Here is a 27,894-nt window from a genome sequence, read left to right as displayed (position 1 = left end):
ACTCACTTAGAATATACTCTTATTCAATCACTAAAACAAACAATAGTAACAATTTATCTATATCGGCTAAATCCCATAAGCCCTTACAAGCCAAATTCATACTCTCCCAATAGAGAACAAAACCACAATGAATTAACAAACACCAAAGATTACTCTCAACTCTACTCAAAAGAGTTTATCACCAATCAAACAAGAATATAATCGCACAACACAAGAAAAATAATCAATATACAGACTCAAATCAACTATTTACCACATATTTCTTTATATAATACAAATAGCTCAAATCTTCTTCTTTTTTACATATGTATAGCGGATGAATAATCAATATGTAGACTCAAATCAACCATTTACCATAAGAGCATTAGAAAACTTAGTAGTTCTTCAAGCATTGCCAGAATTTTCGATAACTCCATTACTTTTTGATATTCTGTGCATTTTGATATCCTCAATCAAACGTTTCAAATCATTATAAGATGAATGGCCTTCTTCAACAGCTTTCTTTGCTAATTCCCCAAGTTTTTTAGCTCTTTTGTTCATATCAATTGCCTCCTCAGTATCCCCCATCACTGCATTAATCGCCATGAGAATATCATCCCCACTTTTTATCACTAGTGAATCCTCCGTTGCCCATGCTTTCCACACCTCGTTGCCAATTGATACTCCCAAATTCAGCACTTGAGTCACCAGCTTTTCATTGTAGAATTGCTCGGCGAAAATCGGCCATGTGATGAAGGGTACACCTGCAACAACCCCTTCGAGTATCGAGTTCCACCCACAATGCGTTACGAAGCCTCCAATGGCTTCATGTTCGAGTATCAACACTTGAGGTGCCCACCCTCTAACAAGTAAACCGTGCCCGTTTTCCTTTATTTTGTCCTCAAATCCTTTTGGCAACCATAGCTCTTGCTCTTCATCTTCGAACTCATCGTTGCTTGTTTTTGACACTTTCCCAACAACCCAAATGAATGGATGGCCTGAAGCTTCGAGTGCATAAGCAATCTCCGTTGTTTGCTTTTTGTTGAATCTAGTTAAGCTTCCAAAGCAGATGTAAAGAACAGATCTGGGTTTTTTGCAATCAAGCCAATTAATGCAGTCGTGCTTCGAAATTGATGTTTTTTCACCTCTATCAACTTTATCAACAGTGTCTCTATTGACCAGAGAAACGGGGCCAATGTGCCATGCTTTGATTCCTAAAACATTCCTACAATGATCTGCATAACCAGGCTCTAGCTCATAAAAACTGTTCATCAACACCCCAAAGCTCTTCCTCTGGGATTCTCTTAACTTATCGAATAACTCAGAGAATTTATTTTTGGCTTTAACAATGTCTGGCAACTGTGATCTAGTGAGTGTCACTTCATCAGGCAGTCCTGGAACAACGAATGTTTCAGTCTCCGACTCGATGCTCTTATGAGGCTCATAATGTGTAATATTCTCCGAGAGACAAAGGTTAAAGAATCCGCTTCCATTGAAGGCAATCCTTGCAATGCTAAGCTCATTGGCAATATCCAGAGTCCACGGACAAAGAGAATCAGAGACTATGCAATCAGGGTGGAGATCACTGAACAGCTTTTTTATTTTGGGTTGAAGCAATTCGATGGCATGGAAGAGCTTTATGGACATTTCTGGGGTTGGGGCTGAAATCACGTTCTCGCAACCTTCGGGCAATCCAACCTCAGTGGAAGGTAATGAGATGATTTCAAGTGTAATGTCTCGACCTAATTTAACATCTCGATCAATGACGTTTTTATGCGAAGGGCATTCATGGTTGTGATGATAATGGTGACCTTAGCGCCGAAAGCAGCAAACATCCTCGCCATGTCCACCATTGGCATCATGTGACCAGGTGCCATGTAAGGAAAAAACATTGCATGTATTTGATTTCCATCGCTTCCCATGTTATGATGATAAGTTTTTCTCTTGTTTGCCAAATTTGAAGCTTTTTCTCCTTTTTGTTTGAAATATGTAATCAAACTCATATCAAAATTCAAAGGGTAAAGGGTGTATATATATATGTGTGTGTTTTTACAAGTAGGTTTTAATATTAACAATAATCTAACTCTAAAAACAGATTAAACACGGCAACGGTAGGCTATGTTTGTGGTAATTTGCATGAACAACTTGAGAAACAATATTGTTTTCCCTAAATAAAGATGAAATACAATAATGGTGGGCAATGTTTGTGCTGGTTTGCATTAACAACTTGTTTTATTAGTTTTGGTCAATTGGAAAGTTCTTCAATGATTCATGGGGACATCATATAAAGGCCTGTTAATACCCGAAGACCCAAACCCAGAAAGCATAAAGGCTTTGTACCTAATAATTAATTAAAAGCTTGGTTTAAGATGAACCTTTCTTATAATTCGTAATATTTTTTAAATTTTTTATAATTCTTAATAATTTTTAAATGATTTTATATAATTTTTAAAATTTTTATTTATTAATTTGTTTAGCCTAGACATGATTTTTTTGAAATAATTATTAAAAATTAATCTATTTTTATGATTTTTATTTAAATATTTGTTGATGTGGCAAAATACCATACTAATATTAGGTACACATGATGTCATTGTCACGTTCCACCATCTACTTGGTCCATCAGCCACATCAGCAAAATCTAATAATTAAACATAGTCAACATTAAAGGGGCTTAATTGATTAAATTTTCACTTCTCAATTTGATGTAAATTTTTCATGAGAGCATATTTATTTATTTTTTACTTTTTTATGAGAGGTTTTTTTTATCATTAAGCCAAAGATTTTTGTTTCTTCTTGATGTCCAAAACCTCCACATTCATGGCATTCAATTCTCATCTTCTTTGGAGATGGTGCATCTTCTTTCAACAAGGTTTTCCCTTTGTTTCAATTGATATTCTTCTCATCTTCTTTCTTCTTTCTTCAAAAAGTTTTGCATACTCTATTGAAGTTCTTAGTGAGCAAGACTAGCTTCTCTCCAAGTTCAACAATAGAAGCAATTGTTGGATTAAGTGTACGTTGTAACGATAATTTGGACATTAAAAGTAATGTTCTTTTCTTCTTTCACCTTCTACATTGTAGATTCTTCTTAATCCAATTCAAAAGTTGCAAGTGAACCTATGAACTCGTCAAGTTTGGAAGTGGTATCATTTTTAACTTTTTCCATTGTAATGACTTTTATAATGAACCTTTCTTTTAAAGATGATAAAAAAAAAGAAGAAGAAGAAGAAAAAATATTTCTCATCCATTCTTAAATTTCTAAACCTGGAAGAAAGGATCTATAGCTCGGACATACGAATTGATGCATTACCTTCATGTTGATCTTAAAGAAGGGTCCAAGCGTCTTTGGCAGATTTACACGTAGAAATGATTTTGACTGTTTCCATATCCACTCCATTGAAAATTGCATTCAAGGCTTTTGAGCTGTAATGTGTACCCTTCCTTCTTTGATAGTATCCTTCTCTTTAGGCTTAGGTGTGGTTGTTCTATCAGCATTTGTTGTAACATGAGGTGTCCACCTCCACTTCTATAGATTTCCAACCCTCTCATCAAAGAACTTTATAAACACCCTCATTCTCATCTTCCAATAAGCATAGTTTGATGAACTAATCAATAAAGTTGGAGATGTATAACTACCAAAATGTTAAAAAGCATTTAATTGAGTGGGGTCACCCTTTTTTCAGCAAATTTAAAAAAGGTAATTTTTTGGTCAAGTCCCTAAACATTTTATATAATCATACTTAAGTCTGGTACAACTAATGATACCTTGGTTTTGACCGAAAAATACATAGTGCATCTATTACATGATAGCTTGGATATATAACATGTTAAAAAACAGAGAACTCTCAAAATTTTTTTGAAACTATTTTTTTAATACGCTAGATTCAAAATTATTCATGCAATAAGTACACAAATGTTTACAACTAGGATTATAAATGAATCGAGCTTGAATTAACGAACTTCTGTTCATGTTCGTTTCTTTATTTTTAATTTTGTTTGTGTTCGGTTCGTGTTCGTTAAGAATCTCAAAATTTGTATTTGTGTTCATTTATTTAAAATTATGAATGCTCATGTTCGTTTGTTTAATGTTCATGTTATCAAACATGTTCACGAACAATATTCATGAAAAAACAAAAAAACAAACAAACAAAAAATAAATAAACATATATTATTTTTTAGATATAAAATAATCAAATATAAAATATTAATAATTATATTATAAATAAAAAATACAAAACAAAATAATTTAATTAATATATATTAATGAAACAATACACAAGCCTCAAAATTTTGTTTACGTTTATTTATTTTTCTTAATAAACAAAAATAAATGAAAAAAAAAACAGAATTATTCATCAAACATTCTGTTGATGGAAAATAAATTTGACTTCCCACTGGTTTTGTTAGCTGAATCCATGGATAAATATTCAACTTATTTTTAATGCATATTTAACGGCATTTGGCATCTCAGCCGACGAATTTCTCTTGCTTTATTTTATTTCTTTATTCCTGTATTCATTTTTTTAAATTGAATTGTTGATCAAAACGTGCACAAGTCTCTCACGTTAGGATGTTTAGGATTTTTTTTATTTATTTATATAAAAATAATATAAAAAATTAATTAATTATAAAAATGAGATGGAGAAAAATTATTTACGAGAATAAATTGTTTTTAAGAACACTCATCGGTGTAATTTGACACACCAACGGCACTACTCTTTTTTTTTTTTAATCATCACTCAATTATCAATTTTTTTATTTAAAAAAAGAGAATATTGTTGTGCCTCCACTGTATTAGACAACACCCGTTTGTATTTAAAAATAATTTTTTAATGGGTGCTGCCAGTGTGTTAGATGGCATCGGTAAAAATTTAAAAAAAAAGTGAAACAAAAAAATTGAAGAAAAACAGTTGAAATAGAAAAAAAAAATCCAAAAAATAAAGGGGAAATGAAAAAAAAAACTAAAGACAAATAAAAACTGAATACGAAGAATTGAAAAATGACTTTTGAAAACTTTTGAAAAGTTTAAGTAACCAAAACAAAAATTTACCCATAAGTTAGTGACTAATAGTGTAGTTTACCCATAAATTATAAAATAATAACCTAGCCTTATATATATATATATATATGCGCGCGCGCGCAGATAGGAAAAGAAAATCTAAAGTTAGTGAATATTTTGATTTTCTTTATTTTATAAATGAAAATTAAAAGCATTTAGTTAAGAGATAGTAGATGATTTAGGTAAAACATATGAACTATCTTTAAAGAAAAGGTGAAGGGTTCATACCATTTCAATGAACAGAAGCGATCTTTGGAGTTGGGACTCTCCATAACCAAATATCTTAAGCTTCCCACATTTGCATGTCTTCAACTTTTTTAACACAGGCCATGTTGTTTTGTGCACTCTTGGATAGAAATGTAAGAGGTTTGGTAGATTCCAAATTTTAAGGACGGATGATTGATTAAATTCAAATCAAATTTCTTGTTGGTTAGATCCTTCCACATTTTCTGAAACTATCTCATTTGGGAAATGTGAAGAGGATATGGTATAATCAATTTAACTCAGGTTCTTTTTCTAATATAAAAGAGTTAATAGTAGAGCATTGTGATGTGTTGTTAAATATTATTTCACCTTTTCTATTGAAAGATTTTCATAAATTGGAGAAATTAATAATAACCTGATTGTGCTTCACTAGAAGAAGTGTTCCATCTTAAATGATTAAATATTGAAAAAATACATGTGGATAGTCAATTAAGAAATATATATGACTCTCGGACCTCTTCCAATGTTGAAGTATGTTTGGAATTCAATAAGAATATTTCTTTCAAATATTTACAACATGTACATGTTTGGGAATGTTGGAGTTTGAAAACTCTGTTTCCATTCTCAATAGCTAAAGATCTTCGTCAACTTGAAAACCTAAAAGTTTTAATCTGTGGGATAGAGGAGATCGTTTCAAAAAATGTGGAAGGATCTAACCAACAAGAAATTTGGTATGAATTTAATCAATTATCCGTCCTTAAACTTTGGAATCTACCAAACCTCCTACATTTCTATCCAAGAGTGCACAAACAACGTGGCCTGTGTTAAAAAATTGAAGACATGCAAATGTGGGAAGCTTAAGATATTTGGTTATGGAGAGTCCCAACTCCAAAGACCGCTTCTGTTCATTGAAATGGTATGAACCCTTCACCTTTTCTTTAAAGATAGTTCATATGTTTTACCTAAATCATCTACTACCTCTTAACTAAATGCTTTTAATTTTCATTTATAAAATAAAGAAAATCAAAATATTCACTAACTTTAGATTTTCTTTTCCTATCTGCGTGTGCACGTGTGTATATATATATAAGGCTAGGTTATTATTTTATAATTTATGGGTAAATTACACTATTAGTCACTAACTTATGAGTAAATTTTTGTTTTGGTTACTTAAACTTTTCAAAAGTTTTCATTTAAGTTATTAAACTAAACACAAATAAAAAAGTTTAAATGACTTTTTATTAAAAAAATAACAATATAAAATTTAGAGAACTGAAAAATGTATGGTGCTAGTGTCATGGGTTGCGCGTCGGTGCTCGCAACCATGACAAACTGGTGCGATCCATCGTGTTCGAGGGAGGTCATTTAGCCCAACCAAACTGGCCCAACCAAACTGGCCCGGTGATTTGAGAGATTAAAAGCCCATCTCAAGAGCCTGATAGAAATGGGAAGTGTTCTAGAAGATATAATTATGGAATCTTAGAGTTCTATTTGTATATAGCTGGTTATGTAAGCTTAGAGTTCTAATTGTATTCAGCTTTTAATTATAGCTATTGATATACAGTGAGGCTCAACTATAAATAGAGACCTCTTTGCTCATTGTATATTCATTGGGTTATTAATAAGAATTTTGAGAGTATTCACTCAAACTTTTCTCTCAAGTGTTCTTGCTTTTGTTCATCTTTCAAGGCTCGTTCTTACTTCGTTCTTCTGTTGTTCTTCGTGAAAATCTTAAGGAAATTCTATTGAATCCTTTATTGTTGCGAGTGAAGTTGACTTGGGCGTTTTTGCTGCTGAATCTTTTTTTTCGTTACAAGTTAGGTTGACTTAGGCGTTTTGAGCAGAGAAACTGCCTAAGGCCGCACGGATAGCGTGGGAAAACTCTAAGTCCGTGACAGTTGGTATCCGAGCTAAGGTTCGAAGCCACCGTTGAAAGATGTCAAAAGAAGTTGAGGGAGTGGAGACCCGTGGGAGGGCTAGGAAAGCCAGTCGCTCAAGGGACATATTGTCAGCTTTAGAGGATCGCGTCGTCACTCTCGAGAGTTCAATGGGGGATATCAAGGAGAGGGTTGAAGATGTTGATGACAGGCTCCATGATGGGCTGCAGTCCATGCAGGAGCAGCTTAAAGAGTATGTGACGGATAATATGAAACAGTTGACTGGTAGAGATGATGCCATTGAGGCTATGGTGGTGGCCTTGAAGGGAGAGATTGCGGAGCTCAAGGGTGAACTCACAATCTACAAGGTTGCCTTGGGCAATGGTGGGTTAGCGGCTGCCGCACCCAAGCCCAATATTGATGTTCCCAAGCCCAAAGAGTTTAAGGGAATAAGGTCCGCAAGAGATGTGGACAACTTTTTGTGGGGAATCGAGCAATACTTCTGTGCCAAAGGCATCACGGAGGATGTCACTAAGGTAACTACTGCTGCGATGCATCTATCTGACGTTGCTTTGTTGTGGTGGCGTCGTAGGTCCACTGATGTGAGACGTGGTGGGTCTGAAATCGGAACATGGGAGGAGTTTCGATGTGAGTTCAAAGCACAGTTTTACCCAGAGTATGCCGAGGATGAGGCTCGGGCAAGGTTGTGTCGGCTTGCGCAACAAGGCACTGTGAGGGAGTATGTACAGGAGTTTAGCGAGCTTATGCTCCAAATCTCAGATATGGGGGAGAAAGAGGCATTCTTTTCCTTTATGGACGGATTAAAACCGTGGGCGAAGCAAGAGTTGCAGCGCCGAGGAGTTCAAGAGCTCACCAAGGCTATGTCAGTAGCAGAATCACTTACTGAATTTGGTGGGAGGAAAGACAATTCCAATTCTTCTAAACCCAGATTAAAGGGTAATAGTGGGGGAGATAAAGAAAGGCCCACTAGGAACGGCGATGGTAAGAAACCTTGGGACAAGAGAAAGAGTGGGCCTATAAGGTGCTTCCACTGTGAGGGTCCACATATGATCAAGGACTGTCCAAAGAAGGCCGCTCTCAAGGCTATGGAAGCAAAGGGGGAGTCCGATGTGGAGGATAACAACCTTGGATCGATACTAGGGGGTGTCGAAGATAGAATGAGCCATGGTTTGATGTTTGTAGACATCATTGTGGCCGGCAGAAAATTGAATGCGCTCGTCGACACAGGCGCTTCTGATTTATTCATGTCTGAGGAGGCTGCTTGTAAACTAGGCCTCAAGATAGATAATGAAGGGGGTCGGATCAAAACAGTGAACTCGGAAAGTATTCCAATCAAGGGGGTTGCAAAGGGAGTGGATCTTCATCTCGGCAATTGGTCAGGGAAGGTATCCATTAAGGTAATACCACTTGATGACTATGATTTTGTGGTGGGACTAAGCTTCCTTGATCAGGTTAAAGCTCTTATTGCCCATTCGAGCAATTACATGGTGATTTCAGATGCGAAACATCAATGCATGGTGAAAGTGACAAGGAAGAGAAGCTTTGAGGGAAAAACACTATCAGCAATTCAGTTTGCTAAAGGTGTACGGAGAAATGAAGTCTCATATTTAGCCACCTTAAAGATCGAAGAGACCGCTGAGTTTGTTAGTGAGACCCCGAAAGAAGTGGGACAATTGCTAGAATCATTTCGAGATGTAATGCCTGCTTAGTTGCCAAAAAGTTTGCCACCCAAGAGGGAGGTGGACCACAAAATCGAGTTAGTATCCAATGTGGTGCCGCCAGCAAGGGCCCCCTATCGTATGTCTCCGCCAGAATTAGAAGAGTTGCGGAAACAATTGAAGGAACTTTTGGATGCGGGATTCATTAGACCATCTAAATCCCCATATGGTGCGCCAGTGTTGTTCCAAAAGAAACACGATGGGTCCTTAAGAATGTGCATCGATTATCGAGCTCTAAACAAGATCACCGTGAAGAATAGGTATCCTATTCCTCTTATCGCAGATTTGTTCGACCAGCTTGGTAGTGCAAGATGGTTTACCAAGTTAGATTTGAGATCGGGGTATCATCAAGTTCGGATAGTCGAGGGGGACGAACCAAAGACAGCTTGTGTGACACGGTACGGTTCGTATGAGTTCCTTGTAATGCCTTTTGGACTCACGAATGCTCCAGCTACATTCTGCACCCTAATGAATAAGGTACTTCAACCCTTTCTTGATCGTTTTGTGGTTGTTTACCTTGACGATATTGTGGTCTATAGCAAGTCGCTTGAAGAGTACGTAAGACACTTGAGGGAGGTGTTCCAGACTTTGAGGGAAAATGAGCTGTTCGTCAAGGAGGAGAAATGCTCATTTGCCCAACAAGAGGTGTCATTCTTAGGCCACATTGTGGGAGGCGGTAAGATCCGAATGGATAAAAATAAGATTCGAGCCATTTCAGAGTGGGAGCCTCTAACCAAGGTAACAGAGTTGAGATCTTTCCTTGGATTGGCGAATTACTATCGCCGCTTTGTCAAAGGCTACTCCAAAATTACCACTCCCTTGACAGACATGTTGAAGAAGGGGAAGGTATGGGATTGGAATCCAGAATGTGAGAAGGCCTTCAACCAATTGAAGCAAGAAATGACGAGAGAGCCCGTACTTGTCTTGCCGGATTTTACGAAGCCTTACGAGGTACGTACAGATGCATCAGATTATGCTATTGGGGGAGTACTGATGCAAGATGGACACCCAATTACTTTCGAGAGTCGAAAGCTTAACGAGACGGAACATAGATATACGGTCCAAGAGAAAGAGATGACTGCGGTAGTACACTGCTTGCGCACATGGAGACATTATTTATTGGGTTCCAGGTTCGTGGTCCTTACCGACAATGTTGCCAATAGTTACTTTCTAAACCAGAAAAAGTTGTCTCCCAAGCAGGCTCGTTGGCAGGTTTTACTAGCAGAGTTTGATTTCACAATGGAATATAAACCAGGAAGTGCCAACAATGTTGCTGATGCACTTAGTCGAAAGATGGAATTCGCAGCAATCAGTCAACCTGATGGCTCTTTGTTGGAACGCATTCGAGAGGGATTGTCCCATGATCCTACGGCCAAAAATTTGATTGAGCTTGCCAAGGAGGGAAAAACAAGAAGATTTTGGCTTGATGGGGAGCTAGTATACACTCATGGACACCGCCTCTATGTGCCCCATTATGGGAAACTCCGTAAGGAAGTCATGAAGGAATGTCATGACTCGAAATGGGCCGGCCATCCAGGGATGCATCGCACTTTGGCCCTTTTGGAGGATCGCTATTATTGGCCTCACATGGGTGCTGATGTGGAAACCTATGTGAAAACTTGTCTAGTGTGCCAACAAGACAAGGTTGAGTTAAAGACTCCAGCCGGTTTGCTTCAACCCCTGCCAGTCCCAGAAAGGCCATGGGAGAGTTTATCCATGGATTTTATTATTGGTTTGCCTAAGTCTGACGGGTTTGCTAGTATTCTTGTTGTGGTGGACAGGTTTTCAAAGTATGCGACTTTTATTCCGGCGACCAAAGAGTGCCCTGCTGAGGAAGCAGCTCGGTTATTCCTTAGACACGTGGTGAAATATTGGGGAGTGCCACTATCTATTATCAGCGATCGAGATGGTCGATTTACTGGTCGGTTCTGGACAGAGTTGTTCAAGTCAATGGGCTCAGATTTGAACTTCTCCACGAGCATGCATCCACAAACCGATGGGCAAACTGAACGAGTAAATGCACTGTTGGAGACGTATCTTCGGCACTATGTGAGTGCCACACAAAGGGATTGGCCAAAGTTGCTGGATGTGGCCCAATTTTCATATAACTTGCAGCAAAGTGGGACCACGAATCAAAGTCCATTTGAAATAGTGACGGGTCAACAGCCACTCACACCCAACGCTGTTGTGACCCATTACACAGGACCAAATCCGGCAGCCTATAGATTCGCAAAAGATTGGCAAGAGAAGAATGACTTGGCTAGAGCTTGTTTACACAAGGCAAGTAAGCGTAGCAAGAAGTGGGCCGATCAGAACCGAAGGGATGTACAATTTCAAGTAGGTGACTCAGTCCTTGCTAAACTACACTTGATTTTACGATATACTGGTTTGCACAAGGGTCTTGTGCGAAGGTATGAAGGGCCGTTTAAAGTTGTGAAGAGAGTGGGCAAGGTGGCCTACAAGCTGGAGTTGCCACCAAAACTTAAAGTACACCCAGTCTTCCATGTAAGCATGCTTAAGCCGTTTCATGAGGATCAAGAAGATCCGAATCGAGGCAAGTCCGAACGAGCACCGATGGGGGTAAAAGTCTCGTATGATCGTGAAGTAGAAAACATTTAGGCAGATCGGGTAATTAGACGAAAGTACCACCGACCACAGCATGAGTACTTAGTTCGATGGAAGGGACTTCCTGATAGCGAAGCAAGTTGGGAACCTGCGGAGGCATTGTGGCAGTTCCAAGGGAAGATTGACAAGTTCCATAAGGTGGATGCAACGAGGGCGTCGTTAGAACAAGTGGGGGAGAATGTCATGGGTTGCGCGTCGGTGCTCGCAACCATGACAAACTGGTGCGATCCATCGTGTTCGAGGGAGGTCATTTAGCCCAACCAAACTGGCCCAACCAAACTGGCCTGGTGATTTGAGAGATTAAAAGTCCATCTCAAGAGCCTGATAGAAATGGGAAGTGTTCTAGAAGATATAATTATGGAATCTTAGAGTTCTATTTGTATATAGCTGGTTATGTAAGCTTAGAGTTCTAATTGTATTCAGCTTTTAATTATAGCTATTGATATACTGTGAGGCTCAACTATAAATAGAGACCTCTTTGCTCATTGTATATTCATTGGGTTATTAATAAGAATTTTGAGAGTATTCACTCAAACTTTTCTCTCAAGTGTTCTTGCTTTTGTTCATCTTTCAAGGCTCGTTCTTACTTCGTTCTTCTGTTGTTCTTCGTGAAAATCTTAAGGGAATTCTATTGAATCCTTTATTGTTGCGAGTGAAGTTGACTTGGGCGTTTTTGCTGCTGAATCTTTTTTTTCGTTACAAGTTAGGCTGACTTAGGCGTTTTGAGCAGAGAAACTGCCTAAGGCCGCACGGATAGCGTGGGAAAACTCTAAGTCCGTGACACTAGTACAATACCCACCTATGAAGCAAGTATTAATTACGGGCTTCCCATTTATTTTTTTCGGTTTTTTTTATTTCAACTGCTTCTTCTCAGTTTTTTTTTATTTCACTTTTCTTTTTAAATTCTCACTAGTGCCGCTGAACTCTGGCGACATCCATTAAACAATTATCTTCTTTCAGTTTATTTTAATTGACACAAATTATTTTTTTCTCCACAGTGAATAATTGTATTTTTCACGATATTTTGAAAACAATTTCAGAGAATTTTACGGATAATTGAATCATAATTCGACTAATTCAAACCATATATCAATATGTTAATATTTGTATATATTCTAAATAGTAATTAAGATATTTAAATCCAAATATTATTCAAATTCACAACAAAAAAAATCCTCGTGTATCCATATCCAATCCTAAGCAGAGAATTGAAGCATTTGCAATCTACCAAACTCCTATTAAAAACTATACAATTAAAACAACTTCAATTTTCAATGCCAAAACCCACACACTCATTCGAAAAAAGTCAAACAAAATCTCAGTTTCACATGCTACAAAACTAAGTTTGGGGATCTTCCATTATTATTATCCAATACAATTTCAAACAAATCAGCCTCAGATTCTTCATCAAATTCCATTGTTGAACAATTTGTCCCATAATTATTATGGCTGCCTTTATTTGTGCATCTATTAAGCCATTGAGAATCAATTCTCCCCATTGAAAATAGCTCTTTGCTGTCTTCGTACCCTAAAGCTGCAGCAGCAGCAGGGGAATTCACCACAGGGCCAATGAAGCATGGATTCGGTGTCCGTTGCCCGTTTGCCGGACTGTAAACGAAAGCACTTTGTCCGAAATTAACTAGAACCAAAACATCATCGTTTGCTGCTAGTGTCGGATATAGAGGTGTCCCGAATTCCTCAGACTTACAGTTTATTACATGTATTAACTCCGAGTCTAATGTGAAAAACACTTTCTTTTGCTTCGGATTGAAACCGCAACCTATCACTTTCCCTGGTTTCCCCCAGTCTTCTTTCTCGGATTCGAAAATAAGCTTAATTCCTGAAAATTAGTGTAAACCATGAGTTAAAGTTGCATAAACAAGCAACTTAGAATTAAGAAATTGAACCCTGGAGTTCATCTGGTAAGTTAGACACTCTTCGCCTAAGATTATTTACCTATAACCCCTCAACCAAGGACAAGTGAGCCCGCCTGTCATTTGACACTTATGTCTAACGACATACATAGGACTACGCAACACTTACTATAACAACAATCAACCTACAATAACAGTGACCCGTTTGACACCTGACTCCTGATCACTAACCTCTGACTTGTCTGTATAATCATACGGCTCATCACGTGGCATTATCAGACAAAATTAAAATCCCTATGTAAGCCCAAGTGCACAAAAGAGACCGAGTCACTCTCCCCTTCTTCCTCACTCCCTTTCTTCCTTATTGACTCTCTGCCCTGTACTCACCTTCTCTTTATTGGTACTTAGTACCAACATAGTACCAACAAATTTGAACCCCTATTTGATACGTATGTATGTACTGGTACAGATAATACTGCAATAAATTATATGAAACTGATGCATCGTTTTTAGTCAATAGCTTCACAGTTACTCCACATGCAGTAAAGTGTGGCATCATTAACTGATTAAGTGGTATTAATACATAATTCGTGATCATGTGGCAGTGGACCCTTTTTCAATTACCTTCGGGGTCCATTTTTAGTTTCACAGATTTATTCAAATTTTGACATCCGTCCGATACTATTTCATCTCTATTAACATTATAAAAAAAAATGGGGTTTATTTGATCTTCTAAAAAATTGGAAGTTACCAAATAGAAAGTTGATGAAAAACGAAAGTTACCGTCAAGAAAGACCGAACCATCTGAATTGAAACCAATGGAACCTGGATAAGTACCAGGAAGCTTCGAAGGAAGAGAACCACCTGCTGTTAATCCCATTGATAACATCACTTGTTCTTCACCTTTTCCATCATCTTTAGTTGCAGATTTTAATTCATCAACCTTGGTAATAACATGGTGGGAATCTTCATGTTCATGGATCAATTTTGTTTTCTCACCTAATTCCTTGAGCTTCCCACTATCATCATCACCATGGCAATACAAAATCTTGATTTCAAAATAAGCTTCTTGAGGAAAAGCAGTGTTCCCTAAAGGTGGACCTGGTAAAGGCAAAGCTGTTCTAATAACAGCTGATGATGCTGATGACCCAGATTTTAGCCTAATCTTTTGCATGAAATCAGCTGATCCTTGACATATTTCCCAACTTAATTCAACATCATTCCCTCTTAGAAAATCAACAGCTGCACATAATCCCAACAAGCTTGATGACCTTGTTGATGATGATATGTTGTAGGGTGTGAAACCAAATCTAGACCATCCATTTTCAACTGCATCTGTGATGAGAGATGGATGATCAGACCAACTAAACAATGGCTTTGCGGAAACCCCACGTCGGAAAACATAGTGGTGATCAGCAACCATGTCTTTACCTTCAGTACTCTCTTTATGAAGACACCACTTACGTATAAAAACTACCAAAAGGATCAAAACAATAACAATGATTACCACTGCTTCGGTTACATGCATCAATTCAACCATCTCTACAAAGTCTTATTGGTTTTTTTTCTGGGAAAATGTAGAAGAAAAGGAGAAGGAAAACTAGAAAGGAGAAAGAGACGGCAAAGCAAGCGTTGGAGTAAAAAGACTGGTTCAAGAAAAGGCAAGGGAGAGCTATGGTGTAAGCAAACAGTAAAATAGTAAAAGAGTAGTAAAAGGATAATGAGCATATACGTGTTTTTTTGGGTCCATTTTCTTTATTAAATGTCAACCCACAAATCTTTCTTTATTGAAATACCCTTTTTTTTCATAAGGATGAATATCTTGATTTCGAAAAAAAAAATTATATTAAAATATAGGTGATAATTAAGGGCAAAATAAAAATAAAAATTAATTTTTATATTCAAAATAATAAATTTAATATTTAATTTTAAAAAAAATTATGAAATTGTATATTAATATCATAGTATCTTTAGTTCTCTAAAACAAAATTTTGACTCTTTGAAACTTGAGCAAAAAAGGAGAATGTTGAAGAAAAAGTTTGAGAAAAGTGCCAAGAAATTAAGGAACTCGGTTTTTTATTATAGTATTTGTCGAACTTAGAGTTAATTCCATGTAAAACCTTGGAATTTCTATGCAAAAGCAATGATTTCATGTTTGTAAGGAACTCTTGAGAACTTGGCATGAAGATGTATTGCTGTAGAACAATCAACATTCATTGAAAAGTGTGTGCTTTAATGAAGATGAATGCAATGTATTTAATGAGGGTCGTCTAATCTCAGAGGGGATCCCTGGAATTATTCAAAAATTCGATTTTAGTCCTTATAGTAAATATATAAAAATATAATCAAATATATTTATTTTCCATTAATCGAATCTGTGATATAATGACAATTTTAATTGACATTAAATCTTGAGTTGAATAAAAATTCAAAATAAATCGAAACTCGATAGTTGAAACTAAGATATCAAAATTTCCATAGTTTGAATCATATATATATAACTTTTACTTTCTTCGTTGTAGTTGAAGTTTTGTCTCATTAGACATGATCTGATCTCTAGACTCAAAAATATTAGTGGTGGGGACTTCTGATTTTCAGGGATTGTGATTTTATTATGCCTTACCTATCATATTTTATTATGCCAAATCATGTTTCATATGCCAAGTAGTGGGAGGCCTTCATAGTCATGGAAACCCATTAAAGCACCAATTGTTTTTTCTACTAAAAAGCAAACCAAAAAATAAATATGTTGACCTTTTGTAGCCATCCTATTCTAATATAAGAAAAACAAAATTGTAATTTCATTTTTAATGGTATTAATTAATCTTTAGAGGGGTAGCCAAGCACTAAGGAAAATTTAGAGTGGATGTGACCATATTAAAGCCAATAGCTCAATTTATAGAAGCCCCACTTACCACTGAAGTTCTTTTTGGGGAAGGGCTACTTAATTCTTCATAAGTGAACATATAAAAACTATAAGTAATCATCTTGTTTGGTCATAGTTGGCAAAAAGTCTAGGCCATAATTCTAGAGATAATTGCCACAATTCAAGGGGATAAACCATAAAGATGTTGAGCAACACTTTGCTTTTCAAATGCAATAACTAAAATGATTCAATTATGAATTTTATTTTTTTCATGTTCTATGGAAATTAAAAAAATATTTAAAATATTCACCAACTTAAAAATCAACAGTTCAAGAATTTATATACATGAATTTTGCAAAAGATCAATTTTTGTAAAGCACGAGTTCCTTTATTTTCGTATTTTAAAAATAATTCTATTTTCCTAAATAGAAAAATGAAATTCAAAATTAAACATTTATATAATATATGTATATGATAAACCCGAATTTCATTTCACTTTATTCATACAAAAATTTTAATGAGACCAAAATAAAATTTTTTTTATTGGAGCTTAGGATGAATGATTAAATTATAAAACTTTTAAGGGTCAAAAGTGAATATATTTAACAATGTGCAATAAAAAATAATCACAAATCACATCAAAAGTATGGAAGACGACAATGGATTTATATCATTACATGTAAATTGTGAAGATTAGTTAACTAAAACGAAAGGAAAATGGCATTGGAAAGTAATAATTAGCAGCTAAAAGCTAGAAATAGACCATTGATTGATGTCAATTATCAAACAGTTTCCCTTTTATCTTCCCAGATAGCCTTGTCAATGACCAAGGGAATTTTATTTCCACTTCAACTTGAAAAGAAAAAAGTGAAAGTAATGGATCAAGAAAATGCAAAGCCCCAATGGTTGGTGAGTAGGAATAAGATTTGAAAAATTAAAAACAAATAAAAAAAATTTGTTTATAAAATTATGAAGTAAAATCTCTACATATATCATCTGATTATTCTTTAGTGGAGTTTCGATTTAAAGGTAGTCTAGATTTAATCTTGGATTGATGTAATCTGCTTTAAGAATCTATGAGACTTCACCTTGAATTAATTTAATCTGCTTTAAGAGTTATCAAGATTTAATGCTGAAGACGGGTGAAGAATATTTGAACCAAAGGTTTTTTTTTTTTGAACTTGATATTAGGTTAATGTGATATCGACCCATCTGGTTTTACGCGTTAAATTTTTAATTAATTTTCTAAATGATGTATTTTTAATTAGTTTTTAAATCATTCTTTGAATTGTTTAACATAACTAAAATATATTATATTATTTAATAATTCAAATATAATAAAAAAAACCTTTTCAAATAATAATTAAAGCATTTGAACTATATTCAATGTACAAAATAGTTTTGCTTGATATAATTAATACAAAAGTATTATTCAAAATAATAATTAATATACATAATTAAAATATATAAATTATTTTTTAATTAAAATATAATGCTAATAAAATTTTATTATTTAAAATTGAAGTAATATAATTAATAAATTATTTTTGGAGTAACGTATTTTAATTAGTTTTTTAATTCATAAAAATTATAAAAAATTGAATATAGTAAATTAAACTCTTCACAATTTTCATTTATTATTTTCTTAATAATCAATAAATTGGCCATAATAATTAATATGAATATATATTAGATTAGATTATATAAATGTATTACTTAAAAAATATTATATATAAATACAAATTTTTTAATTATATAAATAATTATCAAAACTTCTATTTTACATCAAATTTTTAATTAATTATTATAATTATTTTTAAATGTCAACGTAATAATATTATTAGTACATATTTCCAAATAAATAGGCCCATATCTACCAACAATTGGACCATAAACTATCGTCTTTGTTGGATCTGCAACTTATTGAAAAGCCCCTTAAAATGGTCTAAAAATGGCCGATGGTGATGAACGATAACTATATCTCTCACCGGTTGTTGATATTTACACCTTTCGGCTCTGTTTATCCAAATATCTTCGCCAAAAAAAAAAATCACTTCTCCACATACATTCGAAACGAAGAAGAAGAGCAAAACCTACAAATGAAGCAATGAATTCTCTCTGCAATTCCCTGAAATCCCTTAACGTAAATCCCACCTTTTTCCCGACAAAACCAGAGCTTTCCTTTTCCTTTTCCTTCTCTCCCATTTCCGCCCCACCCTTCAAATCCAAATCCTCACGGACCCGATGTCGTCTCACCGTCAAAGCCGACGCCAACGCCGTTGAAATCGACATGGTGAGGAACAAGCAAGGCGTTTACGCACCCAGACAGAAGAAAGTCGTTGTTTTATGGGACCTCGACAACAAACCGCCGCGAGGGCCGCCGTACGAAGCGGCGTTGGCTTTGAAAAGGGTCGCCGAGAAGTTCGGTGAAGTCGTCGATATGTCGGCTTACGCTAACCGCCACGCGTTCGTTCATTTGCCTCAATGGGTCCTTCAAGAACGACGGGAAAGGAGGAGCCTCGACATCCTCGAACGGAAAGGGATTGTGACGCCGGACGAACCGTACATTTGCGGCGTTTGTGGCCGGAAATGTAAAACGAATCTTGATTTGAAGAAACATTTCAAGCAATTACACGAAAGGGAACGGCAAAAGAAGTTGAACAGGATGAAATCATTGAAGGGTAAGAAACGTCAACGGTTTAAAGAAAGGTTTATAAGTGGGAACCATAAGTACAATGAAGCTGCTAGGAGTATAATTAAGCCTAAGATTGGTTATGGTTTAGCTAGTGAGCTAAGGAGAGCTGGGGTTTATGTTAAAACCGTGGAGGATAAACCCCAAGCGGCGGATTGGGCATTGAAAAGACAAATGCAACATTCAATGAGTAGAGGGATTGATTGGTTGTTTTTAGTTTCTGATGATAAGGATTTTGTGGAGATGTTGAGGAGAGCAAGGGAAGCAGATTTAGGGACTGTGGTTGTAGGTGATTGGGATAGGGGTTTAGGTAGACATGCTGATTTATGGGTGTCTTGGGTTGAGGTAGAAAATGGGGAGGTTTTAGAGAAAGATTTGGTGCCCAAGAGGAAGAGAATGAGTAGTGATGATGGGTTGTTTTCAGTTTCGGAATTCGATGGTGAGAACATTAGTATCGGGGAATTGGATGGTGTTGCGAATGAGCTTTTAGTAGGGAGGAATGAGTGCGGTGGCATGATGATTTCGGTGTTTTCAGAAGATGAGGATGAATGGGATATTGAGGAAGTTGGTGATGAAGATTACTTGTTGGATGATAATGAAGATGAAATGATTTTTGAGGAAGATGGGTATTATTGATGTGGAAAGTTCGGTCACTTATCAATGTTAGGAATTCGAAAGAATAATGGAGAAGGAGATTATAATCTAAGAGTCCCATTTGCACAATGTGGTTCTTCATTGTTCTCACAGTTGCTAATGGTATATATCATGCCTATATTGTCTCTATATTATCTTCTTTTTTGATTGTGTAGAGTGTACTATTGATACCCTCAAAATTGAAATGGTATAGTATAGGTATGAACAACAGAGGAACTGCAATGTAGTAATCTTTTTCATTTTTTAACACCAATTTTTAGTATGTGTTTCACCTATGGTGTAGGTTATGAATTTGATTAGTGGAAAGTGGTGGATCATTTTTGCTTTCTTATATATATACTTTTCATTTTAGTTCTATAGATTTGTATATGGAGAATGTTTGATTCATCTAGGGTCAAAGTACTATGGAGGGTGATGTATTAGAATTCAGATTGCATTTTGCCTCCTTTACTAAAGAAAATAGACAAAATAGTCCCTGTACGATAGTTCAAAGAGTAAATTAGTCATTTTTGTTAAAAAATTCATCAATTTATACAGTGAAAAATTGTGAAAAATTGATGTGGCTGATGGAATAACCAAAAAGTGATAGATGGACCTCATACTGATGTAGAAGGACTGGTTTTTAATAGTAAAAATGAATAAAAATTTTAACAAAAGGATTAGTTTGCTCTTTGATGGAATATACATGGATTAATTTACCCCTTTTTTAAGTAAACGAGACAAAATGTAATTTGACTCCTAGTATAAGGGGCTCCGTAATACGTTTACATTCCTCTAGTGAACTTGTACCTACAAATGATTATTACTTGTCTGGGGTAAATTAGATCTAATTCTTTTGGCCTTGTTATATTGAAAAATTGTTCCTGTGGGTGATATACTTGAATGCTGTTGCATAATTGCTGGTTTTATGTGTGACCTTTGTTGACCAATCAAAATGCTTGCGTAAGAAATAATTCTTGATTGATCTCTCTTGTTCTTAGAGGGGCTTGAAGTATGACTCTATGTTGCTCGGGCTCTTTAATTTTTTTGAAGCAGTCAACACATGGATATCGAGATATGACCTACAAGGATTCGCCAAATGTATAGGATATATATTTGTATATAACATTTAGACACACCTCAATCCAAGTAATATAAGTGGAGAGTTGCTTGAAGAGGAAATAAAGAAATGGGAAGAAAAGTTAAAGCACTGATTTGAGGAGTTCAAAGCCCATTGCCGACTGAGGTCATTTTCAGGTTTAATGGATGATTGGCCGCTTTGTCTTCTGATTGAGATAATTAAAGTTGAAGTCCATTGATTCAACTATAGGTTCCTCCAATCATAGGTGATGTAGGACAAGGATGGTGGGTTGGGGGGGGGGGGGTTGCCACACAATGATAACTACTTGTTAGTTATTTTGTTGAAGCAAGAAATTTAGGTACAATTGGAATTGAACTTGTCGAATCTAAATTGAATATTCTCAATTTAAATTTTAAAAAATTAATAGCTTAAACTTTTTCAACCTATTTTAAAAAAATTGACTTGAACATTAAATCTTAAATTTAAAATGACTTGAACTTGAAACAATTTGAACTTGAAATGTTTAAATAAGTAATTTAAAATTATCATAATTCAAAATTATTTGTATTCGTAATGATCTAACTTGAAATAATCATAACTCAAAATTATTTGAACTCATAATGACACAACTTGAAAACTCAAATTTTAAACTTGAATAACTTGAATTGAAATAATTTGAACTTGAAATTACATGGACTCAATATGATCAAAATTGATTTTATTTATATTCACTTGACTTAAAATCAATCTGATTTTCCTCAATTGATAGGGTTAGTTGAAATTACAAGGATAGACAAATTTTGAGTAGAATTAAGGCATTTGGTTGATGGATGTTGTAGGATTTAAGGGCTAATTAGAGTTACATGAAAGGAGCAAAACAAGAAGAAAAGTTTTAGGCATATTATATATTTAAATTTAAATAAACAAATTGAAGTTTTTTTAAAGTGTTGTTCATTCAGAGTTAATAATCCCTTAACGGTTAGTATTGTCTTCAAGTTGAGTTAAGTTTTGTCTTTTGATTTTATAGAAAACTTGAATGCCTTGAAAAATTATTTTAAAAGATAATGAGTTCTCAAAATGAAATCACCTCTTCGAGATTGAATAGTGAGTGACACATGGTTATCTACTAAAAAAAACAAGGACATTTGTTTATGGTAGGGTTTGGACCCCCAACCTATAGCATATAGGTTATCTTGACCACACAATTGATTTTAAACAAACAACATTTTGTAAACTTCATTAAATAAAGTTAAACGAATAACATTTCGTAAACTTCATTAAATAAAGTGATTCTTAAATGATGTTAAACCACTTCATCATGAAAGAAAGACCATAATTAGTGATATTCTTTAACATTTAATCTTTGATTTGATTGCTATTTTGTCGGCACTAATAGGATTCACTGCTCATTATCAATCAGCTTTGAAGAACTAGTTTGGTTAATAGTTTGGTCTAGAACCCCAATAATGCTTCATGATATCATAACATTAGTGTCACATTGTCATGTCCCTCACCGCCCCCCCCCTTTTCCCAGTAACTACAGGTGGTGGAGGCATTTACATTTGCACTCATCATCTACCAATTCAACAACCTTGCAAGCAGTCATCTTGGAGCATAATTCATCGAACAATCGAAATTGTATCTTTTATGAGGTATTGTTCGCTTTAATAACTTGGGATTGCGTTCTCACCAAGTGTAGGTATGAGCTTTCACATACAGTGTAATCAGAATGCAACAATTATCGGAATACAAAAATATGATGATTCAAAACAAACAAAATCTCATAATAACGAAATCGACAATCCTTGCATCAACCGTATGAAGACACAAAGGCCAAAGAGTGATATGGCCTACTAGCTTGCATCCTTGTATTTTTAGTTCTTAAAATCAAAGAAAGTAGATAAGGAGATAAGGGTGAGATACGTATGAGAACCAAGCACGGGTTATGGTCCAATTTCAAATTTAGGCCCTCTTAAACTTAAATAATTCAATTTAATCCTTTCTTCTTTTCATTAAATAAAAATTGTATTTTCAATCTCCCCTAGAATTAATAATTCAGAGAATTGGCTGAGGTACTAATTCAGTGAGAGGTATAAAATCGGTTAACCTGCTAAATCATACAACCTGATTAAACTAGTGATAGAACATTTCTTTTATAATTTTATAACTTTTAAAATAATTCATTTCTTTTAAAATCTGATTGAATCAATAGAATCAATAATCGATAATTTGATTGGTTCAATCAACAACTTGATTTCAAAAGCATTGAATTTTCTAACTTTGCTCATGAGATATTTATCTTGAGAAAACCCGAGATGGTCCTATAGATGATGAGCAAAGGGAGGTTGTCACCTTCATGATTACTGGTAGCTTACGAAAGAGGGTTGTTCGGTGGATGTTGATAGGTGATGAAGGTGGGCGGTGATTAGGTTTTTCGGTTTCTTTCTATTCTTTTCTTAATTATGATTAATTAACGTAGGTTTATGCTTATTCTTGTTTTGGGGATTTTGATTAGTCCTCTTTTGTTTGTTTGTTTTTCGAATACGTTTAGGCAAGGCATTAATGGGACCCCTTGATTTTTGTTTATTTGTATTAATGGAGGACCGAATATGAAAAAAGTTAATGGGGATTTTTTTTCCTTTTGACTTGTCATCGAATTATTGATATAATTTAGAGATGGAAAAACTTTTAATACCTTTGGTGGATTCTGAATTAATTTACTTCAAATAAAATGGATTTTAGTTTGAAAAATGGGTGTGGGTGTGGGTGTGGGTGTGGGTGTGGGTGTGGGTCGAGTGGGACTGAAATAAAATAATTTTTTAAGGGATTAAAGTATAAATTTTATATTAAAGAGTTTTAAATTGAATTATAAAATCTTAAAAGGGACTAATAGGGCAATTGACCCGTTTGAACCAGAGGAAGCCAAGGCTTTACTTACCCCTCTTGGATTCGCCCCGAAATAGTAAGTTTCGAGCAATTTTGATAATTATTTGTCATGCTTTGCTCTATTATATGAAATTATTATTTTATATTTGTGTATAAATATAATTATTAAAAAGGTAAAAATATAACAATATATTATAGAAAAGAAACTCGCATGTTTAAAGCTTTCAAAAAGATATTTTTTTTGAATAATTATGTTTGAGTATTTACTTAACTTTAAAAATATTAAATGTAAGTAGCAAAAATTAAATTAAAGCGAATTGTGGTGGGTCAAAGATGAATCCACAAACAACCATGGAGTTGGTAGTAATTTTTAAGATTTTACATTAATAGTGGAACGTGATGGGTGGTAGAGTAGAGAATACAAATTGTAGAGCAAGGGTGTTGCTAGGGGTTGGTAGGATTCCGCCCCTAAAATAAAAATTCACTTTAGGCCAAATTTATAAAATTTTAAGTTAATACATGGTAAAATTATACTTTAACCCTTAAAATAATAAAATTTTAATTTAATCATTTAAAAAATTATAAATATATAAACTATTAAAATCGTAAAATTACATAATAACTTTTATAATAATATACAACTTAATTCCACCATCTCCCTTAAAAAAAATTCCTGAGCAATGAATGCTTTGATCTCATCCATTTCCATTCCTAATATAACTATTAATGTAAAAAATTCTTAAATTATTTTTTAATAATTTATTGTTCACAGATTTGAAGGGTTTCCTTTTTATAAAGGAATAAAGAAGGGATGATTATTGTTTATAAAATCACATTTAATTTTTAAATTATCAATCCAAAATTAATTTAATTAAATAATAAAATTAATTTATTTTATAAAATACAAATATATTTTTATCATTTTATATCTTTTATATAAAAAAAATGTGCACATATGATAAATGTAAACCCAAGCCTGTTGATTTTCAACATTTTGTTTAACTAAAACATCATTTATTATTTATATAAATTTTTATAAATATATTTATTATAAAATTTTGTTTTTCACCCACATCCTAAATGTGTCATAATTTAATTCTCTAAACCTTAAAGTATTTTCAATGATTAAAATGTAATTACTTTTATTGGCCTAAAACATAGACCTTAAAATTTATCTAATTATTTGTAAATGGCTAACCTAAATTTGTTTAAGCGTGTATATATTTCTCATTGAGGAAATTTAATTTTTAATAAATATATATTTTACTATTATTATATAATCTTTTTATTAAATCTAAAAATTTGATTTATTTTTTTAATATTTATATTATAATATTTTTGAAAAGAATATAATATATTTTATTATTCATATGAAATAAATTATATAATATATAAAATAGAACCTACCATAAACTTGAAAACCGATATAATTAAATCAAATTAGAGCTTTAAATATTAAAACTGAATTCAACCCATATTTTAAATATGTTTAATTTTTTATTTAAATTTTTTCTCGAATTTTAAATTATTTTCGAACTTGAAGAAATAATCGGACACTTAAATGTTTATAATATATAATATAGTAAATATAAAGAAAAATAAGGGTAAGCTAAATCCCTATTCCATGACTATCAAAGTTAAGTTACAAGCCATTAACTAAAGTTATAATAGTAGTCCAAAGTAAAACATAACCTTAACAAATAGAACCAATCCATTTCTCCATTGATTCTATTCTTAAATAAACAAAAGGAAAAAAAATGGTGCCTATGAACATTTGTTGATTTGTGAGGGGTGTGTTCCTCTATGCGATTCAATCTTCATCGGAAATTTCGGGGTACTTATTCAAATCAGGCTTCAACAAAACTCGACGAGTATTATTCGGTGAGTCCGACGAAGAACCACCATGATGATAAACCGATGATGTTTGCAAAGCATCAACTTTCGCCCCCACTTCAGCCGCTTTCTTCCGTATGGAAGCGGCAGAGATATCCCTAAGCTTATTATCCTTTTCTATAAGGTCAGGAAAGTTAAGCCTCGCGGACGGACCTCGTAAGTAGAACACGGCGGTATCGTAAGCACGGGCGGCGGCAACGGGGGTGGTATACGACCCGAGCCAAATCCTAGACCTCTTGTTAGGTTCCCTTATTTCAGCCACCCACTTCCCCCACTTCCTCATCCTTATCCCTCTATATGGTTTCTCCTTTTGTTGTGTCCTTTCCGCCTTCGGCTTCTCACCGCTCGTTGAACTCGACGTCGATGAAGAACAACAGTCACCTTCCATGGCCGGAACCCCCCAAAAAAAACCAAAAACCCTATTGTACGAGAAAGAAGAGTTAAAATTTAAATATCAAAGAACACCCTTGCTACAAAAAAGGGATTCACAATGATATATATATACATAAACAGAGAGTGGAGGGTGAAATGAATTGCAGTATAGTTTCCCACTTGGCTGCTAGTTTGTCGTCGGGGCACGGCCGCCACGTTGATCGTATATACTTAAATACAAAATTGGCCGACATAAACCATCATCTACACCTCTTAATTTCTTCTCTTTAATCTTACTAACCTACAAAAGTTATATATAGTAGTAATGGTATACTGTATATGAGATACATAGTTATATACGAATACGAAACTGTATATATTATATATATTTTTTTTCTCTTGGAGGGTACGAAAGGGTGTTTGATGACTTAACCAAAACCGAAATCAACTCAAGTAGCGGCTTGTAAGCATAAAGCATGTGATAGCCGACGTTTTTTTTTCCCCTTTTTTTTGGGGTTTGGCTTTTAGCTTTGGAGTATATCTTATTGGCAAGCAAATCATTTCTCATATTTATTTCTTATTTAATGCTTTAGGATCTGTTTTTATATTGACTATTTACGGGTAAATTAACTATATATGTCGAATTACTTTTTATTTGGCTTTTAGGTCACTTTTTTAAAATTAAAAAAAATGTAACTTTTGGAGAGAAAGGGAAAGTGTGTCTAGCTGAGCATGTTTTCCCTTTCTCTCCCTTAAGGTTAGAGTTTTTTTAATTATGTTATGTTTAGGATTTTTGTTAGTGTTAGGGTTTTTAAGGGTTTAGGGGTGAAATCGTGAAAGTTTATAGGTAAATTTGAGGGGTCAGGATGTGATAATGTGACTCAGAACACCTACATTTTGTATGTCATGGCGGGACAAGACTATTACCTCATAAACCTATCTTGGGGAATTCAGGTTTTCGGGTGACAGTGCTTGATACGGTCACAGGTCGAAGTCTAGGTGGAGGTCCCAATTGATGGTCGTGATGCAGTCATGGGCTCGAGTATAACTGGGAATTAATTAACGGTTGTTATGCGGTCACGAGTTTAAGCTTTTTGGATACTTGCAAATGATGTCTTATATATACCATACATAAGACTGAGGTCATAATCATAGGGAAAATGGAAAGATTTCTGGAGTAATCAACATAATTATTTTCTCTATTTCCTAACACTCAATATCTTTAACCTTTCATTCTTATCCAAAGGCTAACAAAAAAGTTGACACAATAAGGCTCTCAGGCGGAGAGCGAATGTTCTGACACAGTAGAGGTCAAACTCGGGTTGGTGCGACAGTGGTTGTAATTATTAATAGGTTGTTTAATAACAACAATCGTTGTCTCACTGAAAGGAGTATCACCTTTACTGCACCGCAACAATCGCTCCCTGCCCCGCCTGAGAGTCCTCTTGCATCCACAATGGTGCCGACCTTCGAATAAGAAGGAATGTTAAAAGTACCAACTGCCTGAAAATGAAGAAAAAAATTACGTCAATTATAGCGAGAAGCCTCATAGCTTTTCCGTATGATTATGCCCTCAAACTTTTGTACAGTATTTATACGACAACATTTCAGGGTATCTGAAAAGTTTGAGCTCTTGGCCACGTAATTACCGTCAATTGGCTCTCCCTTATACCCCAATCCATGACCGCATAACAGCTGCCGATGAGACCTCTACGTAGAAACTCAGGGAGAGGAACAATCAGTAGAGGTTATACGAGTACTGTAGAAACCCAGGGCATACAAATGCAACATTTTCTATATTGAATGGTACATTAGGGCCTCAACATTGTTAGCATTCATTTTGTTGTACCTAAAATTTCTTTCTTTCTTTTTAACTTGCATTTCAACTGTATTTGTCACGTTCTACCAGTTCAATAAAGATGCCTATCCAAAGTTACATATTTCATATCAAATATTAAATATATAGAAATTTACGTATACTTTACATTAGATTTTAACAAAGACAAATATGAGTTGCAATGGAAATATACTAAAAAAGTTATTGTTTCTTTATTGATGACAATTATTTTTACATTGCAATAAGTAAATAAAAAATACATTATCGGCGTCGTCGG

General features: G+C 34.6%; 3 protein-coding genes and 1 pseudogene across 4 annotated transcripts; 1 reads left to right on the top strand and 3 right to left on the bottom strand.

The window, feature by feature from the left end:
• Positions 1-162: 162 nt before the first annotated feature.
• LOC107934175 (scopoletin glucosyltransferase-like) lies at positions 163-2,067 on the bottom strand (annotated as a pseudogene).
• Positions 2,068-12,617: 10,550 nt separating this feature from the next.
• On the bottom strand, positions 12,618-15,048 carry LOC107934167 (uncharacterized). Its single transcript, XM_016866534.2, has 2 exons — positions 14,141-15,048; positions 12,618-13,323 (listed from the first exon to the last, which is right to left on the bottom strand). Exons 1-2 carry the CDS (start codon positions 14,895-14,897, stop codon positions 12,815-12,817), a joined length of 1,266 nt encoding a protein of 421 aa, XP_016722023.2. The 5' UTR covers positions 14,898-15,048; the 3' UTR covers positions 12,618-12,814.
• Positions 15,049-17,962: 2,914 nt separating this feature from the next.
• Positions 17,963-19,900, top strand: LOC121230286 (uncharacterized). The gene has a single exon (XM_041114834.1). The coding sequence runs from the start codon at positions 18,331-18,333 to the stop codon at positions 19,549-19,551; it is 1,221 nt and encodes a 406-aa protein (XP_040970768.1). The 5' UTR covers positions 17,963-18,330; the 3' UTR covers positions 19,552-19,900.
• Positions 19,901-25,120: 5,220 nt separating this feature from the next.
• Positions 25,121-26,265, bottom strand: LOC121230285 (ethylene-responsive transcription factor RAP2-1). 2 transcript variants are annotated; one of them, XM_041114833.1, is made up of 2 exons: positions 25,914-26,265; positions 25,121-25,827 (listed from the first exon to the last, which is right to left on the bottom strand). In XM_041114833.1, coding segments are annotated over exons 1-2 (504 nt in total). In that variant the 5' UTR covers positions 25,916-26,265; the 3' UTR covers positions 25,121-25,325. The 2 variants fall into 2 exon arrangements, with proteins under 2 accessions (XP_040970767.1, XP_040970766.1); XM_041114832.1 differs by having other exon boundaries at positions 25,961-26,257.
• Positions 26,266-27,894: the final 1,629 nt, after the last annotated feature.

This window comes from Gossypium hirsutum, chromosome A06 (assembly GCF_007990345.1).
Source record: "Gossypium hirsutum isolate 1008001.06 chromosome A06, Gossypium_hirsutum_v2.1, whole genome shotgun sequence".
Taxonomy (NCBI): Eukaryota; Viridiplantae; Streptophyta; class Magnoliopsida; order Malvales; family Malvaceae; genus Gossypium; species Gossypium hirsutum.
This window is presented reverse-complemented; position numbering and strand designations above follow the sequence as displayed.

What these genes read in the sequence shown, in the direction of transcription:
- LOC121230286 (XM_041114834.1), top strand. Translation starts at nt 18,331, where the DNA reads ATGAATTCTCTCTGCAATTCCCTGAAATCCCTTAACGTAAATCCCACC.
- LOC121230285 (XM_041114832.1), bottom strand. Translation starts at nt 26,034, where the DNA reads ATGTCGGCCAATTTTGTATTTAAGTATATACGATCAACGTGGCGGCCG. An exon ending in GACGACAAACTAGCAGCCAA is followed by an intron (nt 25,828 to 25,960) that starts GTGGGAAACTAT and finishes CTCGTACAATAG; the next exon opens with GGTTTTTGGTTTTTTTTGGG.
- LOC107934167 (XM_016866534.2), bottom strand. Translation starts at nt 14,897, where the DNA reads ATGGTTGAATTGATGCATGTAACCGAAGCAGTGGTAATCATTGTTATT. An exon ending in TGGTTCGGTCTTTCTTGACG is followed by an intron (nt 13,324 to 14,140) that starts GTAACTTTCGTT and finishes ACTAATTTTCAG; the next exon opens with GAATTAAGCTTATTTTCGAA.